At 34.3% G+C, this 21,452-nt stretch overlaps 1 protein-coding gene across 1 annotated transcript; it reads left to right on the plus strand.

Moving 5' to 3' along the window:
- Nucleotides 1-1,419: 1,419 nt before the first annotated feature.
- Nucleotides 1,420-21,085, plus strand: LOC133328340 (allatostatin-A receptor-like; the record flags this gene model as incomplete). Its single annotated transcript, XM_061536910.1, has 3 exons — nucleotides 1,420-1,786; nucleotides 19,356-19,641; nucleotides 20,935-21,085. Coding segments are annotated over exons 1-3 (804 nt in total), but the record flags the coding sequence as incomplete, so codon positions are not given.
- Nucleotides 21,086-21,452: the final 367 nt, after the last annotated feature.

Genomic DNA, 21,452 nt, shown 5'->3' on the forward strand with positions numbered 1-21,452 from the left:
TTAGAATGTGATACGATACAGTCTAAATTTAGGTGTTTTCCAACAGAAGAATTTATAAATGATTCCCAATGATTAGATCGATTAAAAAGAGCCTTCTCTTTATATTTGTTCTTCTTAAAGAAAGCTGTTGATGGCTACTTTCATATAAAAATAATGTCTGATTTCTTTGAATACTTAACATGTTTGCATGCCCATGTTTCCCAAGTATAGACTTGTTATAAATATTAAATGAAAAGCTCACACAAGTACACAAACATTTTCTTTGAAATAAGATAGAATTGTATAAAGACCCAAACTACTACTACGCAATGCTAAATAAAAGTCTCAATAAGACTTAAGTGTGTCATTTAAAGCCCGCATGCCAATGACAAAGATCTTCTTAGAAAAACTGGAAATAGCAGAATGAACATTTGAATACACACTCATAGAAAAACAGCTGGATATAAAAATATAGCTACTCATAGTGACTGTCTGCAGCATCATCGCCATCGTCATCATCACCAACTAAGGACACATTTTAAATGAAAAAGGTAAAAGTTTTTGAAGTGCCAATGAAAAATTTTAAAAATAGTTTAATACACCATGGTGAGTAGATAAAAAATTACTCTAAATAATTGGCAGCAAACATTTAGAAAAAGAAAAACTAGGAGAAAGAAGAATTATTTTTCATAAAACTTTTTTCCACATTTTCTTTTTTCTTTGATTAAGCAAATTGTTGAAAGAGTTATGAAAAGCCCCAAACATTTTCAAAGCCAACAGTAAAGGACAAAAAACAAGAAAAGCAAATTTCTTCTTAACTTCATAATCTTGCCCTTTAGCATTGTAGCCGTAGAAAGAAATCACTTTGAAATATTGTAAAGAATTTCCACGTCTTTATATTTAAAACGTTACTAATGTAAGTAATTTTTCTCTTTTATTGCAGATAGCCTCCCTCAGGCGATTTTGATGTCTTTAATTGCAAATGTATAACCATTGGAGGATGACAGAAAGTTGCTCATAAATTCCCAACAGCAAATGACAATAACAATAATCATCACAAGAATTAGAAACGAAAGCTAAAGTGAAAAGAAGAATAAAAAAACGGCTATGAAAATGAGGCATAACAATATCCAGAATACGAGTATAGCCATTCCAGCTGCTAAAAGTGTGGTTCATAAAAACAGCTGCCATTGTGGCTGCTGATGAAACAAACACGAAACAATACAGACCAAGTTAACGCTGGCCATTCACGGCTCTTAACAAAGCAAAAATTTTTGTAGATGCCTACAACCAAAACAACAACAGAAAGAACAACGTTTTTATTTGCAGAAAATTTGCCATAAACCACGCACAAATATCGAAGCTAACGAAACGTAAAACCCGGAGGCCGGAAAACTTAGAAACAAAACACACACACGCATTGGCATACACAGTACAGCCATGGACCACAATCACAGCAATCTTCAACTGCGTCAACAACATCAGCCGCAGCATCAACAACAACATCAGACATTACCCCCACAGGCACAAACATTATCCTCATCGATGGCCATCGCCTGTGCCGAATGGCTAAATGCCACCGAATGTAGCAATTTCACATTTGCCATTGGCAAAAGCCGCGGCATAGCCACGGTTGCCGCCGCTGCTGCTGCCGATGGCTTGAATACCACCCTGCCTCCCGATAATCTCGTTGAAATGGACATAGAGGCCGATTGGCCGTTAGAACGAGTTGTATCCATGATTGTGCCTGTCTTCTTTGGTATTATTGGATTTGCCGGTCTACTGGGAAATGCTTTGGTCATACTGGGTAAGTGCAATGCCGTCTCCCCCAAGCCTTACTGTGTTTCTCCTTCACTCACCGTTGCCCCGTGAAGGTGTACCATTTCGCAAATGGAACTGCAAATAACAATTTGATGAACAAAATTTTGTTAACACATTTTTTGATGGACGCAAAAGGAAAAAGGATGGTGGTTAAAAGTCCATATTTCGGACATCTTGTTGTAAAAAGTAGGTGTAGGTGTGAGTAAAGCTTACATGTGTTGGTACGATACACACAAATACTTCCAAATTGACGATTTATTCAACTGAGTAAATCTTCGACGAACCAATTGATCAAATTTGGTAAATACAAACCAGTAAGGAAAGTAGTAAAGTCGGACTGGGCCGACTATATAATACCCTTCACCACTTTGGGTATATTATGCATATGTATCCGAACTTAAATATGCGATATTTATCTATAAGTAAACGGACTAACTTTAATCCCAACATATGCCATTCTGCTATTCCTATTCTAAATTTTGTAAATAGATTTAAAAGGAACTTTACAAACGACATTTGCTATGTTTCACTGTTTAAAATGTAATATCAATCAGGCACATGAATAGGTCGAAATTATATATGTAAGCTATGCTATATCTAAATCTGAATCGATTTCAAGAGAACTTGTATAGATTAATTCAAATTCAATTTCAGTACGTTGTGTCAATGGTATTTAGTGCACAATTTACAATAAATCGGACGAAAATATATACGGGTGCTACATCTAAATCTGAACCAATTTTCTTAGCACACATCATTGTCGAACTAATTCAGTACCATATGCCAACTTTCGTGCAAATCGAATGATATATAAGGACTTTTGAACTACATTTACCTTAAATCGGACGAAAATACATATGGGAGTTATATATAAATCTGGCCCGATTTTCTCAAAACTTGGCACACGTCATTCTAGACTCAATTCAGTATCCTATGCCAAATATCGTGCAAATCAAAAAAAATATATATAGGGACTTTTGTGCCCATTTACCTTAAATCGGACAAAACTATATATGGAAGCTCTATTTAAATCTGAACCGATTTTCACGAAACTTAGCACACATCATTCTGGACCTAATTTAGTACGTTATGCCAAATTTCGTGCAAATCGAAAGATATACAGGGACTTTGGTGTCCCGTTTACCTTAAATCGGACGAAAATATATATGGGAGCTATATCTAAATCTGATCCAATTTTCTTGAAACTTGATACGCGTCACTGTAGAGTCAATTCAGTACACTATGCAAAATTTCGTGCAAATCGAAAGATATATAGGGGTTTTGGTGCCCCGTTTACCTTAAATCGGACGAAAATATATATGGGAGCTATATACAAATCTGACCTGATATTCCCCAAATTTGGTTTTGTTTACAATTTAGCATCTAGTCTATTTTTACAATTCTCCCTAGATACCTCGTTTGAGGTGCTTCACCGCTCTTTGACCACGATCGTTATCGCACATGGTTATCGTATGTTATCAATTTCTCATCTCCAGTCACCATCCGTTCAAGAAATGGTTCTATCCCATTCCGTTTGGCCGAGGCTCCGCAGATGCAATTCGAACCACCTTATTTTTTTCTGTTAATTGGTGTGGCACCCAAACATCGAGCTTGGTGTGTAAACGGTTTATAAAAGTTTTATAGTCGATTATTAGCTCCTGGGAGATGTTACGACTGCTAACATGCCGGTCAACTCCGATCATTTCTCCGATTTTATCGACAGGTAGGCCCTGTGCGAGGAGCATTTTTAACATCAAAAATTCCTGAAAGGAATCTGCGAAACCAAAATTGCACATAATTGACTGTTACAGCAACGGAACGATAAACACGATTCACAATTTTAGCCGCTTGCATTTTCGCCTTTGTCAAAGAAACTGTAAATGTACCGAAAAATGTATCAGCATCTGCCGAAAAAATAATGGGTTTCTTTTTCCCCAACCTAATACTTAGGGGATGAAATTGACCATGAACTTTTTTATTTTTTCTGGTCGCTCTAGATGACACAATTATGACCCGATCGTCCGATTACCATAACCACACTAGAAAGCATATCGACGCCTCCGAACCATAGTATGCTAAGTCTGAAAAGTGAGTTTTTCAGTAGATGCTTTCAAAGTATCGAAGTTTCTTTAATCGTACGTGCCATGCTGAGTACATTTTTGCTTATAACATTGGTTTGGATTGGCCGATGATTACCAAAATTTCAGTAAATTAAGAACCGTAGTATCTAAAAACGCGAAGAACTTTAAAACATGCTAAGTCGACTGGGTATGCTATGGTTCGGAGGCGTCGATATATTCTACACTAATTTTCGGATCTGATCAGATGATATTAAGGGGTTGAAATTGACCAGAAACTTAATTTGTGTGTGTGTTTTCAATTCACTCTATAATACAATACAATAATAAGCCGAACATACCAACACATCACATGGGAAAGGGAAACTGGTCAGCTAATTAGAATGGCTATTTTGATCGACCAATATTCAGCGGGCTAAATCAACCAAGAACTTTCTGTGTAAAATGACACAATTTTCATATTATGGCATACATGTTCACACCGGGAAAAATATTCCCAAAATATGACAGGGTAAGAAAAAGTAGATGTTGACCTCTAATCGGCCAAGCACAGAATATAGATCCCAGAAGGTTAGTGTTCCGTGGTAGTTGTGTAGGGTATCAAATGGTCAATCTTGTCCGACTATTCTGCTCCGCTCACTGGTTTACATATATTTTATTAATATCTCAACATATTTCTTTTTAATATATAACAAAAACATTGACCCATTTTGCAATTGTACCCCTAAAGAATATTCTACTTCTCTATAAACTGTACACAAATAACCTTAATCATGACATTATCTTCCCAGTATTCAAAGATGGCTTCATTTCTACATATTGACAAGCATTTTTTCACATCAACATCATCACCAAGCTGAAGAAAAAACATCAGGCTGAAGAAAAAAAATTGTTAAAATGAAATCTCATTTTGAAATGCTTTAAGTTATTATAACAAAATGGAGGGGTTATTTGCCATTACTGTTTGACCCAATGTTCATGTTTGATGTACCTTAGGAGCATCATTGACATAATAGCAAACATGAACAGACATGCATTCTCTCACACACCAGCAACATTACTATGAATTACATAGTTGCACACACATAAAACGTAACAACTAACTGCAAATGGTATTGCGACTTACTGTACGTCAGACGACGACTATTTGTCAAATGACTGGTTGGTAGGTTGTATGCAACAAACACTTACTTGGATACATGACAACAAAAGAACGAGAACACTTTTTACAACAAGGATCTGCACTCATACACTGACGAATAAGTACTCAGTGTGAATATCTACACCTACATTCTGATGCACCTTCAAACATACATATCTACTGACATAGTAGAAAATTACTTCAAGGACATGAATGGCATGAAATCTTTCAATGTTTACTATGAAGGGGAAACAGAACTGCGGTGAGTGTGTGTGTGTTGCATGCTTAGAACGCGTGTTCTGCAGCTGTCCTTCTACGTAAGGATGTTGGTCATTGTGTGTGCATTTCTATTATGGTCACCCTATTTTTACAATGAAAATGAAAGTTAGGAAAAATAAAAATCAATGCTACGACAAATGTTGGCATGCTCAAATATTGTTGATAATTTGTGGTTGGTCGGGCAGATGCAAATAACTGGAAAATTCCCTTAAACTGCAATATTGAAAGATTTCCAGTTATGTTATCATTCAAAAATGATTGCTGTGATTGTGGTAGTTAACAGGAAATTTTATTGGCTTTCCTACAACATAAAATTAGTTTAAAAATAGATACAGATTGGGTTTCGAAATAGGTATCCTTTTTTTAATTTAAAGGACATTAAAGGCCACGTTCGGATTTTTCAAGTATTATTTTCAAAGAACATATACGACCACAGGCTTGGGTTTTTTAAAAATTATTTTAAAAGGGCATATTAGGATGTGAAAAAAAGCTTTTTTTCGGTGGATGGCTGCACTGATAGATTTCTCGTAAAGTATCGATCAAACATTGTCAGATTCATGATCGTTGGAAGATTTTTTTTTTTGTTGTGAGTTACAGGTGTTAAAAATGGAAGAGATAATTCGGTACATTTTACAGTTTTTCTTTGACAAAGGCGAAAATGCAAGACAAGCGGCTAAAATTGTGAATGGTGTTTATGGTTCCGAGACTGTAACAGCATTATGTGCAATTTTGGTTTCGTAGATTCAGTTCAGGAATTTTTGATGTTAAAGATGCACCTAGCACAGGTAGGCCGGTCGTCGAAAATGTCAATAAAATCGGAAAAATGATCGAAGTTGACTGATATATTAGCAGTAACATCGCTCTGGAGCTAAAAATTTACCATAAAATTGTTTTAAACTAGAATTGACCAACAGGAGAGGTGTCGTGTTCCACCAGGACAACGCTAGGCCACACACATCTACAGTGACTCGTCAGAAACTTCGGAAGCTGGGTTGGGAAGTTTTAATGCATCCGCCATCTGTCCGGGCTTTGCACCAAGTGATTATCATGTTTTTCTTCCATTGCAAAATTTTGTTAATGATAAAAAATTGGTACCTAGAGAGGATTGTGAAAATCGAATACTAGAGTTTTTTTGCAAATAGAGAGCCGGACTTCTGTGAGAGAGGCATTATGAAATTACTTTTAAAATGGCAACAAATCATGCAACAAAACGGGGCATATCAAATCGGACATTCTGAAGCATGTTAAATAAACTATATAAAAAGTAAGGAAAGTTGTAAAGTCGGACGGGGCCGACTATATGATACCCTTCACCACTTTGGGTATATTCAACAGATGAATCCTAACAGACGCATCAGAATCATTCTAGACCTAATTCATTACGCTGTGCCAAATTTCGTGCAAATAGAAAGATATATAGGTACTTTGGTGCACCATTTATATTAAATCGGACTAAAATATATATGGGAGCTATATCTAAATTTGAACCGATTTTCAGGAAACTTAACACAAATCATTCTAGACATAATTCATTACGCTGTGCCAAATTTCGTGCAAATAGAACGATATATGGGGACTTTGGTCCACCATTTACATTAAATCGGACTAAAATATATATGGGAGCTATATCTAAATCTGAACCGATTTTCAGGAAACTTAACACACCTCAGTCTAGACCTAATTCATTACACTGTACCACATTTCGTGCAAATAGAAAGATATATAGGGACTTTGGTGGTCCATTTACATTAAATCGGACGAATATATATATATATATATATACATATGGGAGCTTTATCTAAATCTGAACCGATTTTCAGAAAACTTAACACACATCATTCTAAACCCAATTCATTACGCTGTACCAAATATCGTACAAATCGAAAGATATATAGGGACTTTGGTGCACCATTTATATTAAATCGGAAGAAAATATATATGGGAGCTATATCTAAATCTGAACCGATTTGCAAGAAACTTAACACACATCATTCTAGACCCAATTCATTACGCTTCGCCAAATTTCGTGCAAATCGAAAAATATATGGGGTCTTTGGTGCACCATTTACCTAAAATCGGACGAATATATATATATATATATAGACTGCGTATCATAACTATAGACGCACCCTTAATTCAATTGGTATGTTAGTTGACAAATAAAATGGACCCATTAAGTTATTGTTCACAATAAAACGATCAAAAACACATATTATTCAACAAAAGTAATTAATTTATTCTTTATGGTTTCGCCGAATTCTGCAATTTCAAAATTGCTGGTGTTGCATAACTATAGACGCACTTTTACAAAATTAGAAAAATTTATTTTTTAAAACTTAAATAAAATGAAATAACTTTTATAAATAATGGATAGGGCCTCCCTTATTTTGAATAAGTTCAAAAATTGTATCCATCACACTGTTGATCAAAATTATTCGCAAGTCTTCATCGATTGACCGCCATTCATCGATAATCACTTCTTGGAAATAAAATAATGTTTGGTATTGGCGGTTTTCTGCATAAACACGACGAGGCAAGATTCCACACATGTTCTCGATCGGATTCTGGTCGGAAATTTTAATATTTTTCGATTTTAACCATACTTCAGTATGGCCACTTTTATGAACTGGTGCGTTGTCCTGCTAAAAAACGATTCCTTGATTGTTCCTGCTTTCCCAAAATGTCACTAATTTGTCTTCCAAGACTTGAACGTACTCCATTGAATTCATCCGACAACATGGAAATGTCAAATAATGGCTATAAAATGCTCCCAAGGCCATTAAGGAACCGCCACCGAAATATTGTATTAAGAAATAACGATATTTCGGTAACCGCCACCTTGGGAGCATTTTATAGCCACGGAATGCTTTATTTTACATTTCCATGTTGTCGGATGAATTCAATGGAGTACGTTCAAGTCTTGGAAGACAAATTATTGACATTTTGGGAAAGCAGGAACAATCAAGGACTCGTTTTTTAGCAGGACAACGCACCAGTTCATAAAAGTCGCCATACTCAAGTATGGTTAAAATCGAAAAATATTAAAATTTCCGACCAGAATCCGATCGAGAACATGTGTGGAATCTTGCCTCGTCGTGTCTATGCAGAAAACCTCCAATACCAAACTGTATTTTACCTCCAAGAAGTGATTTTCGATGAATGGCGGTCAATCGATGAAGACTTGCGAATAATTTTGATCAACAGTGTGATGGATAAAATTTTTGAACTTATTCAAAATAAGGGAGGCCCTACCCATTATTTATAATAGTTATTTTATTTTATTTAAGTTTTAAAAAATATTTTTTTCTAATTTTGTAAAAGTGCGTCTATAGTTATGCAACACCAGCAATTTTGAAAATGCAGAATTCGGCGAAACCATAAAGAATAAATTAATTATTTTTGTTGAATAATATGTGTTTTTGATCGTTTTATTGTGAACAATAACTTAATGGGTCCATTTTATTTGTCAACTAACATACCAATTGAATTAAGGGTGCGTCTATAGTTATGATACGCAGTGTATATATATGGGTTTGGATTTTTTTATTTTTAAAGGACTTTAAGGCAACAGGAGTGGATTTTAAAAATATAATTTTGAAAGGAAATTTAAGGTTTTTCTAAAATAATTTATAGATTATATTTAAAGGTCTGAACAAGGGTTCTCTAAGTATAATTTTTAAAGAGAATTTAAAGCTCTGGACATAACTTTTTTAAATACATATTTCAAAAGGATATTTGAAGCTCTATGCAAGGTTTTTTAAATATAATTTTTTAAAGAAATTTAAGTCTCCAGGCTTAAATAAATAAGGACACTGGTGTGGAGTTTTAAATTTTATTTTTGGTCTCTTATAATTCTCAAATTTAAAACAATTTCCCAAATTTCAGTACCTACGTTTAATTTTAACCAACCTATTATTTTCCATTTCCATACAATGTATCTAGAGGGTATTTAAGTGTTTTTTCTCTCTCCCTCAGAACAAAACACAGTAATCATTGTTGGTAACCGTAACACATTGCTGTGCCAGTACTACAAATACGCCAAGTTGGCATATTGCCCTCTGTTACATGGAAAAACAACAGCAGCTAGCTAACAAACAGAATAGAGACGACACCTTCAAGGTTAATGTCGTCGACTGGCATGACATGAACAACGAACTGCTTACCAGCATTCCAATGCAGGTGTGTAGGTAGGTTGGAGGACAACGAGTAGACATTCTATTCAGGTCACATATGTCTGGAAACTTTGTTTGTGTTGCTCTACTATTCTATATTCATATTCATCTGCTGCTGTTGTTTTACATTTAAATATGTCAGTTTGTAAGCAGAATCTAAACACTTAACAAATTAAGAAATACATTTCTCAACATCGTCTCTTTCTCTCTGTGTGAAATGTCAGAAAAACATAATTGTTTGTTTTCCATGTAATCTGCTTATGACGGAATTTATTAAATTCAATTGTTAGATTATATTACATTTAACTTTTTGTTAGGTCGCGGAATGTAATTTATATCAATATTAAATTTATATAGGGTATTTGGATATGGGAGGTTACTATCTGTATTGTAGAACAACTAAATGTGGATTTTTTAAAAATATTTAAAAATGCCTATCACAGGCGTGTATAGTCTTAGATGTTTTAAAAAATATTTCTAAAGGCCTATCACAAGCATGGATAGTCTTAGACTTTTTAATACTTTTTGAAAGTATTAAAGTATTGGATTTTTAAAAATATTCTTTCAAACCGTTGATTTAGAAATAAATCAAGTTTTAAACCAGTACGGAAAGTAGTAAAGTCGGACTGGGCCGACTATATGATACCCTTCACCACTTTGGGGATATTCTACATATGTATCTTTACAGATGTCGTCTTATCGAAGGAACATTGACATGAAATTTAACAAACATAAAAATTTCTTTATCTGAGCGTTCACTGTTTAAAATGTAATATCAATCAAGCACCCATTGATTATTTGTTTTAAAATCAACATGTCTAAATTTGAACCGATTTCATGGAAACTTGTCCGAGATTAATTTATATTAATTTCAGTACGTTTTGCCAATCGGTCTAGCTATGGGTCTTTAGTACACCATTTACTTAAAATCGGGCGAAATTACATATAGGAACTATATGCAAATCTGAACCAATTTTAAGAAAACTTGACACACGAAAGGTTATAGTAACTTCAGTACTTTGTCCAAAATTGTGTGCGGGTCGGCCAATCTTTGGTTCTTTAGTGCACATTAAATCAGACGAAAATATATATTAGAGCTATCTAAATCTGAACCGATTTTCACGAAACTTAACACACATCATTCTGAACCCAATTCAGTACCCTATGCCAAATTTCGCACAAATCGAAAGATATATAGGGACATTAGAGACCCATTTACCTAAAATCGGAAGAAAATATATATTGGAGCTATATATAAATCTGACCCGATTTTCTCGAAACTTGGCACACGTCATTCTTGACCTAATTCAGTACTTTATGCCAAATTTCGTGCACATCAAAAGATATACAGGGGCTTTGGTGCCCCATTTACCTTAAATCGGACGAAAATATATGTGGGTGCAATATCTAAATCTGGACCGATTTTCACGAAACTTAGCACACATCATTCTAGACTTAATTTAGTACGCTGTGCCAAATTTCATGCAAATCAAAAGGTATATAGGGATTTTGGTGTACCATTTACATAAAATCGGACAAAATTATATATGGGAGCTATACCTAAATCTGAACCGATTTTCACGAAACATAGCACACATAATTCTGGATCTAATTCAATACTATATGCCAAATTTCGAGCAAATCGAATGATATATAGCGACTTTGGTGCACCATTTGTCTTATATCGTACGAAGCTATATAAGGGAGCTATATCTAAATCTGAACCGATTTTCTCGAAACTTGGCACACATAATTCTGGACCTAATTCAGTACTATGTGCAAAATTTCGTGCAAATCGAATGATATAGAGAGACTTAGAGAGACTATAGTGGAGCTATATCTAAATCTGAACCGTTTTTTCCCAATTTTAATAGGGTTCGTTCTTGGGCCAAATAAGTGACTTGTGCCAAATTTCATCCAAATCGGATCATAAATGCGACCTGTACTTTGTTTACAATTTAACATCTACATCAAGGCCTACCATAGGCGTGGATTTAATAAACATATTTTGTCAAGGCCTACCATAGGCGTGGATTTAATAACCATATTTCTCAAGGTATTTTTATATATTTTGTCTAGGCCTACCATAGGCGTGGATTTAATAACCATATTTCTCAAGGTATTTTTATATATTTTGTCTAGGCCTACCATAGGCGTGGATTTAGTAAAAATATGTCTCAATGCCTTTTTGAAATATATTTTCAAGGAGGAGGATTGAGGATTTTTTTAAGGCTAACATAGGCTTTGACTTGTTTTTAAATATTTTTCATGACCTAACATAGGTTTGGATTTTTTAAAATTTCAAAGGCCTACCATAGGCTTGGTTTTCTATATAATATTTTTTCAAGCCGTGGATTTTTTAAAACTACCAAAGACTATGATTTTTTCAAATATTTTTTAAAGGCTACCATAGGATTTGAATTTTTTCACATTTATTCAAGACGTGGATTTTTTTTAATATTATAAACAAAACATTTCAATAGAAATGAGGGAAAATAAGTCATGAACCATAGTGGAGTGATGTTCCGGTTGCTATTTATCTTTCATCTTTCTTATAGTTTTTAAGTGATATTCTCTTCTGTCTGATTGTTCAAATTCATCACAACATAAAAAAAGATATCACACCAAAAAGAGTCTTTAACATGTAGAGGCACTTATATAAAGAACACATTTTGAGATAAGTGTTTGTTCTCCCGTTCCGTTTTGTATCCTGCGATAAAATCCTCTGATTGAAATATCGTTAAATGGTTGTGGAGTGAAAACCCACCAACTGAGACAATCACTGTCATTGATGTCACTGCCGTTACCACTTAGTTTCAAGATAACGACATTTTTATTTGAATGTATAGTTCATTCGATGGTTGGTTGTTTGGTATGGCATCAACGGTTGCACATTTCGAACATCATTGAAAACACATCGTTGTTTATTAACTTGAGCAGCACTTCGGCATCGAAGTGGAAAAAAGTGTGTAAACATTTGCAAATTTGCACAGTTGGAAATATGACATGGATAGACTAACTTGGTAAAAGGTGGAGTTTTTAATGTAATCGGGGCCTTAAAATATAATTTTCAGTTAAGAAAAAGAGACATTTTTAATATACATGTATATAGGAGATGTTCTTGTTCAATTTCTCTCTCAACCACAAGAGTTTTCTGTACGTCATTGCAACAAGTTGCACTTCTTTATAAATATATGGTTTGGTTGTCTATGTATGTGTTATTCATTCTACATAAAAATATTATTTGGACAACAGAAAAGTGATCGACTGTAAACATGTCAATAATTTCCATCTGAGTTCATTTGAAAAAAAAAACAAATTGAAATTGCCAGCTATAAATGACAACGGTCACAGTATGAACAGATATGGGCCACATAGTCAAATGAATTATTTGACTTGTTTAGAATTTTTAACCCATGGAAGAAGCATACAAATATAAATCTTGATGGCAACATTTAGGTCTCATGAAACGTACAAAATTAGTATACCCTCAATCTCTCCTAACCAATATACTAAAACATAATCGAAAAAATTATTAAATATAAAAGCCCGCATGTATTTGTTTGTCTGCGACCATGTGTACTTATTACGCTAAAGTCGGCACTATAACAGTTCAATTGAAAGTTTCCAGAACGGCACTTATCCGTTCCGTTCTTCCTATCTTCATCATAATCAATAGCCATTTCTTTACTATAGCCTTCAATCGGAAATTCTTTGGTTACAGCATCTACTAACCGTCGGGTAACCAATTGAACTCAATGAACTTCATTTGTCCCCCATGCTGCAGTAGGGTTAAACCATCAAATCAAATATGAAAAATAACGCCAAAACATATTTGTTGAGTAACATTCATTCATTGATAATAGCTATCTCCATTAATTTCGTTATATAAAATTTTCAAATGGATGTCTGTTATTGGATATTGTTCTGATGTTAAGTAAATGGTGCGAACATTTTTCTAAGAGTAATTTAAAAATTTCGGCAATTTCTGTGAAACTCGTCTGTATTACCAAATGCAAATGAAATATTTATATTTTTTAGAGGCCTTTTTCGGCCATTAAATACCACAACAACAATAACGACAACAAAATATAGGCGTTGATGTGCTTTTGACAGAGTTAAAAAATGGCTTATTTGTCAGCCCTTCATAAATGGCATTGACAAATTTAATGGTCCTGCAGAGCAAATGTTGTAAAAGGATGTCATGTTGGGTATAAGAAAAAAGGGTATATCGGCTATTTATTATTTTATAACACAAATAAATTCATCACTTTAAAGGTTAAAGTTTATCGAACAACTTATATTAATTTTGAAGGATTTTCCTAATTTTGGGTATTAAATGCATCAGCGTTTATGAAAATATTTAAAATATACACTTGGAGACAAAATACAATGCAAAACATACAATATACATACAAAATATATAGTTTTAGTAATATATTCATAAACCAAGGGTACTATTCAGTGAATTGGATCGCAGTGGAGCGGAATATGTTTAAAGTCCAAATATGTTCAAATATTCCAATCTTCGAACATGATCTAAGCTTAGAAAAAGTATAACGATGTGCAAAATTTGGGCCAATTGAATAACCTCTTCGATAGATATCGAGCACATCAATCAGACAAAGACACATGGGAATATTTTTAAGTCATATCCATATTGTAAACCGATATGTTCCAGAGAAACTTCGTTAACAGAAAATAAACAGTGGTACAATTACATTGGAGCTGCATACAAGTCATAGCCAAAAGCATCGAAAATATAAATATGTGGAAAAGAAATCTAATCCTGAAACAATTTTGAAGAATTTTGCGCATGATTGAGTTGCCCTGAAAAAGCCATTTATTAACCCCAAAAACCGGAAAATTCGAACGGTTATATGGGGGAATATGTAAAAGATAATTTGAAATGAAGTGCAGAAAATTTTGGATTTCAATTTTTCAATTTCAATTTTATCAAGCACAAGTCCCAGATCGTCCTAGAATGCGTAGTTTATAAAAAAAAAACACCTCCTCATTCCCAGGATTTGATAACTTTGGCCGTCTATATCAAGTGGTTCGCCAGTTAAGGAGTTTATGCCTAATTTTTGGGTAAATACTCAAAATAGAAAACGTGGATCTACGTCGACAAAATTTTTCTAATGGACAAAACATACCTGATATCTGGAGGTACGGTTGTATGGGGGAATATCAAAACTCAGACCCAGATACCCTCAGACCCGGGTAAATACTCGGTATTTACCTACGTGTTCAAAATATTGTAAAACTATCCATTTGAAATCGATTTGATAACAGAAACAAACAAACAAATCCACAAATGGGTGTTTGCCCAATTTATCAGGCATTTACCCTTTGGGAATTTGCCCACTGCCCATCTTTAGTTAGGATGCATCTGTGAATATACCCAAATTGGTGAAACGTATCATATAGTCGGCCCCGTGCGACTTTACTACTTTCCTTACTTGCTTTTTAATTGAAAAGTCCGGCTAGAAGTTAAAAACCAGTAAGGAAAGTAGTAAAGTCGGACTGGGCCGACTATATGACACCCTTCACCACTTTGGGTATATTTTACATAGTCTCCTAACAGACGTCGTCTTTTGACATGAAATTGAAAGAAAGATATTTAGGGACTTTGACGAACCATTTACCTTATATCGGATGAAAATATGTATGGGAGCTATATCTAAAACTGAACCGATATTCACGAAACTTAACACACATCATTCTAGACTTAATTCAGTGCGCTATACTAAATTTCGTGCAAATCGAAAGATATATAAGGTCTTAAGTTCACCATTTACATTAAATTAAAGGAACCATGTGTCTATCTCGTTTCCTTTTGCCTGTTACAAACATATACACAAAGACGTAATACCCTGTTACAGTGTGGTGAAGGGGTATAAAAAAACAAGAATCCGTCCAAAATTTCAAATTACTGTCACTTTCGTATGAAAAAAAAGAATATAAAAAAATACCTCAAATGGAAAGGTGATATGATTTTCTAATATTGAAAATGTTGAGAACCCAGAATGTTGCCGAGGTTGATTCACATATGATACAATTTTCAAAATTCCTCTCAGAATTCTATGTGATGCAGATACCACCATTTCTTGGCCAATAATCTAAAGAACGGTTTAATGTGATTGGCAATATTTTTGTATTTGCAAAAAACGACTCCAGTCCTTTAAATTTATTATACATTTTTTACAAATTTGTAATCAATTGTTTTCAAAAATAAAACATAAAAACATATACCATGAAAAATAAACCAAAAGATTATAACAAAATAAAACATTTTCAGCTCCTATTGTCCTTGTGGAAATAATCCTTTTCGTATAAAACTTGCTATCCTCAGAAGCTCTGTTCTTACCCACAATTTTAAAACATCTATTGTTTTGATTGGCACTGCCTTGTAAATTAGTCTTTAATGGAACAAAAATATCCCAAGGAGACGGCAAAGTGCCAAAATGAAATCTTAAAGATAAACATCAAACATTTGAGGCAAGCAAAAATAAGATATCAAGGTACATGGATATGAGATTGTTTTTATTTTAAGCAAATACAAAGGTTTTTCTGTTTTTTTTTTCTACACCGTTTGTAGCAATTATAATCATTTTTTCACTACTCACACCCACGAAAATACCGGTTATATTCTGGCATATAAAATAATACATTGTCGCCCTTTATAGGTTTCGTTGTCGTTTCACACTGTCATTTGGTGCTGTTGCCATTACAACTAATTACGTTGCCCAAGGATGACTTTGTTTCCATTGTTTCGAATATCCCTCCATTGTTATTCATGGAGGAGGATGTCATTGTTGCAGGTCTATTGTTGTTGCTGTTGTCTAGCCCCACTCTGTGTCAGTTTTTGTTGTGATTTCATTTGTTTTGCACTTTGTCGAGGCTCTTTGGGGCTTTTCTGTAGTACTCTAAGATTTTTTTCCTTTTTTTGGTTTTTCCTTCCGACGCAAAGAACAAAAGCTCACCTACTACAGTCAACGTCTTCGTCGGAAATACCTTGGCAGATGCATTTAGTTGTTTGCACAGTGGGATGTATTAGAAACATATATTTTTATTTATATTTACTTTGGTAAAATGACACCTTGTTTAAATGACAAATATGCCTATTATCCATCAGTTCCGAAAATATGAAACACTTTCAAATTATACGGCCTATTATACTCCTCGTGATAATTATAACACCGTAAAAACCATTCATAACATGGAATTTAACAATTAGCTTCGGTGTGTCTCCCTCTCTCTCTCTCTCTGTGTGTGTGTGTGTTCCACGCCATCTATTCGTTCGTGGAAACTTTAGCCACTTATTTGTGAAAAGACAACACCTTTAGTCGAATAAGAGACAAACGTTTTTCATTTCTTGTTTTTCTGTTGAATACGGTTTTATGTGACATCAAAAGACATTGTCCTCAGTTAGCCAGTAGGACAAGTACATTCATCCATCTCACGCCCAGGAGCAAAATTTCTCTTTAAATATTATTTGGTAGTAAATGAAATGAATGTTGAAACGGTACTGTAGATTTAATGCCAGAGGTAAAAGAAGATGAAATGGAAAGTTTTTTTTTTAAGAAAGTGATGGAAAAAGTCATAGAGCATAGGAAGACATATAAAATTACAATGGAATATAGTTTATGGTATTTTGCATTCTAGTATATATGAAAATTTCACAATATTTTTGGTTAATTTGATCCGCTAAATATGAATCAACCATAACATATAAAATAGGTTCTGGAACTTCATGCTTAATTTCGTATGTCAACTTACACACATAACCAGAACCTTGCAGAATTCTTGTGTAAGCAGTAGATGACGCTAAAAGCGCCTCTCGAACCTTGTTCTTGGATGAAATTCGGCACAAGACACTTATTTGGCCTAAAGACGAACCCTACTGAAATTAAAGAAAATCGGGACAGATTTAGATATAGCTTCCATATATATTTTTGTCCGATTTAAGGTAAATGTGGCACCAATATCGCTATATATCTCTCGATTTGCACGAAATTTTGCACAGGGTACTGAATTAGGTCCAGAATGATGTGTGCTAAGTTTCGCGAAAATCGGTTCAGATTTGGCTATAGCTCCCGTATATAGTTTCGTTCGATTTTATGTAAATGATGCACCAAAGTCCTTATATATCCTTCGATTTGCACGAATTTGGCATAGCGTACTGGCAATGATGTGTGTAAAATTACCTGAAAATCGGTTCACATTTAGATATAGCTGCCATGTATATTTTCGCCGATTTATTGTAAATGATGTACCAAAGTCCCTATATATATTTCGATTTGCACGAAATTTGGGATAGTGTACTAATTTGAGTCCAGAATGATGTGTGGAAGGTTTCCTGAAAATCGGTTCATATTTAGAGATAGCTCCCATATATATTTTCGTATAAATGGTGCACTAAATGCTCAAAGCTGCGCCGATTGGCACCACATTTTGTAAAACGTACCGAAGTTAATGTAAATAATTCCCTGGCATGTTTCATTGAAATCGTTCCAGATTTAGATATAGCTCCCATATATATTTTCGTCCGATTTTAGGTGAACCGTTTACTAAATACCTAATGTTTGTCCGATTGAAACAACGTTCACAGCATATCAAATTGAGACTTGAATGACGTTTTGTTGAAATTGATGCATGAAGTCAACAGACTTCATGCATCAAACATTCAACGGGAGTCTGATTGACATTGATTTCAATTTTCAATTGATTTACATAAATTTAACCTCTTGTACGCAAACTACTCTATATCTGCCCGAATGAAATTAAATTTAGCATAGGTTACAGAATGGCAAGTGTATGGATTTGGATGTTAGTCGGTTCACACATAGATAAGATCACACAGGATACATCAGTTGTGGTGAAGTGGCGAAGGGTATCATATAGTCGACCTAGTCAGACTTTACTACTTTTCTTACTGGTATTCGAATCTGGTTTTCCCGAGGTGAATATTTACGTCATAAAATGACAATTTTGTCACATTATGTTTTGGTTTATTTGATCCTGGGAACGGCAGTTCTAAGTATATGGTCAGATCCCCTCCACCGTGTAAAATATGCGATGTTCTGTATATAAAAAAACATCCTCCAGCACTTCAATCCATTCAAATTGATACACATATTGCCTTAGTGAATATAAAATGTCTTGAATAATACAAGACAATAGACCTATATCTCAGAAAATGATGAATTTTTGTAAGGAAAAAGGTATATCGTTGTATTCAGAACCCCTAGAACTACATGTAATAAATCGTGCCTTAAACTCAAAATTCGATTTATCTTAAATATTAAATCTACTGTCACAATAAGTAAATAGTCTAATAATAATCGTCGTCATAGCCAACTCTTTTTAGCCTTTTTACGAAATTCTGAAAACATGCCAATTATCGTGTGGCTTTAAAAATCTGTTAACAAAATTAATAATAAAAATAATATCTTAAAAAACGCCCACATTAGCCTAACCATTAATAAACAGATAATAACCATTTGAGAATTAAAGATTTTCACCAATTAAAAGCATAAATAAAGTTAAGGCAAAAGAAAAACCCTTATTTCTATGGAAAAATGGGAAACGCTAATTACTATGTTAATAACAATAAAAAATTATTATTAAGAATTTGTTGCTTAAAACCCCAACAATTTAAATATAAAAATAATAAATGTAATTATCTCTTTTTACAGCATCCTTAATAATGTAAAAAAGGATATTACCCACCTACTTGCAAAGAAAAGCACAACCATTTAATTATCTTAACTGCATGTTTCTTAAAAAAAACAACAATTCTCTGGATAATAATTACATTTTATGTTTTTTGTATTTCTTCCCCTCTTTTTTTCTTCTTTTTTTTCTCAATTTCATTTACAGTTGTGGTGGCCAATCAACAAATGCGATCTACCACCAATCTACTCATCATCAATTTAGCCGTATCGGACATTCTATTCGTTATCTTCTGTGTACCGTTTACGGCAACGGACTATGTCCTGCCCGAATGGCCATTTGGGAACTTGTGGTGTAAATTCGTACAGTACATGATTGTGGTGACGTGTCACTGCAGTGTGTACACGCTGGTGCTAATGTCATTCGATCGATTTTTGGCTGTGGTACATCCGGTGACGAGTATGTCACTGCGTACGGAAAGAAATGCAACATTGTAAGTGTGTGTGTGTGTTTTTTAAACCTCAATGAAGGGGAAGGGAGAGAGAGAGGAGAGGAGAATGTGAGAGCAGTTTGAATGACCAAAGGGTATTTCGTGGAGATTGCCATTTTGTAGTGTTGTTTTGTTTCGCTTTGGTTTTTTTTTCATTGGGAAAATGTATTAAAATCCTTGAAAAGGATATTGAGTACCTTAAGGCGAATAAATATCAATGTAGTCGTGGTCAGTTGTTTGTACAGGGAATGGAAGGGAGAAACTTTATTTTAAAAAGTTATGATGTATATAAAGTCAGTGGGTTGCAGTCTTATGCTAGTAGCATCGAAGAAAGGCATGTGAATAAATAAATGACTAGAGGATGAAATATCTAAAATCGTCCAATACAGCCCGGTGTTCGTGTTTGGTATTCGAGCCAAAAAAAGTTTTTGATCAGTTCAAATAAACCGATCAAGGACAATAAGGGCTGTCTTTGTTTAGAATCGAGCCACAATACAAAATTTTATGATTATCGGTTCATAAATGCCACATGTACTTAGTTTACAAGTTATAATGGATATCGTCAGTCTATCCAGTTCAGAAACTCGAGATCGACATACCAAAATGTAGTGTTACAGCAAGGGCTCAGGAGTCGAGCTATTTTTGCTCGACTCTCAATCTGACTTTTGATTTTTACATACTCCGACTCAGAATGTGGCAAAATTGGCCGACCCTGCCTTATTGTTCCGCCTCACAGCCCTGACAAATCGATTTTTTGATAGCAAGAAGAGTGGGATATCATAGCAGTACAATTATGGTCCCCGATATTCAGTTTCCTTTTACGGTTTCAGGTTTTTCAGGTTAACTGTTGTAGTCGAACTGGCGACACTAGCGCACCAGCGTCACACACACTCAATTACTTGTCAACCACATTCACATAAAATAAAAAAATCCAATTTGAAATAGATAAGCCAACGATTTTCACCTCTAAAGTTCTGCAACGACGAACCCCCAAAACGATGGCAAGTAACAGCTTTCCAGTAAAGGGATTTCAACAATACAACAAGCATAAATAAATAAAAATATATCGGGCAGCAAAAGCAACAATATGACTACAAAAAAATCTACGAAACAAAATCCTGTGGCATTTTCTACAAAACAGCTAAACACATTCTTTTCTCTCCTATCATACCCTCTAACCTCGAAAGATAAACAGAAACACCCAAATCAATATTTCAGCAATAAATACTAGGATTCGTTTTCGATTAAATCCTAGCTACCTACCAACCTCCCATCCAAATATATTTTCAATTTCAGAGCGATTATAATGGCCTGGATACTAATCCTAACAACAGCGATACCCGTGGCCTTGGCACATTCGGTACGAATTTATCAATTCAATGGCCACAATTATACGGCGTGTGTCTTTTCATCCGACAAAGAAGTGTGGAGCTTACTGGGATTTCAGGTAAGTTTGAAAATAAATCTTTAAAAAATTAAAGCTTTTCAGGTCTGAACAGATCGGAAAATGTATGTACTATATATGTAATGTATATAGGTGGGTGTCTGTTTTATGTTTTCATTTCACATTTCACCTATGTACGAAAAGAATGCGAAATTAAACCTTGGTAATGAACAAAACCATCCGAACATTTTGCAATCAATGCTGTGCAAAAAAGTACAGATTAATGAATGATGAATTTGTTCATTACTCGATTACTAGCACATTATCCCGACACGTGTTAAGCATACTGAAAAGGATTGAGTAACAATAAACTGAACCAAACTGATGAATGATTGGTTGAATCAATGGCTGTGATGATTGGTTTGTTGGA

Source organism: Musca vetustissima, unplaced genomic scaffold (assembly GCF_032173495.1).
Source record: "Musca vetustissima isolate MV318-11 ecotype Yass unplaced genomic scaffold, APGP_CSIRO_Mvet_v1 utg102194, whole genome shotgun sequence".
In the NCBI taxonomy this organism is placed as follows: domain Eukaryota; kingdom Metazoa; phylum Arthropoda; class Insecta; order Diptera; family Muscidae; genus Musca; species Musca vetustissima.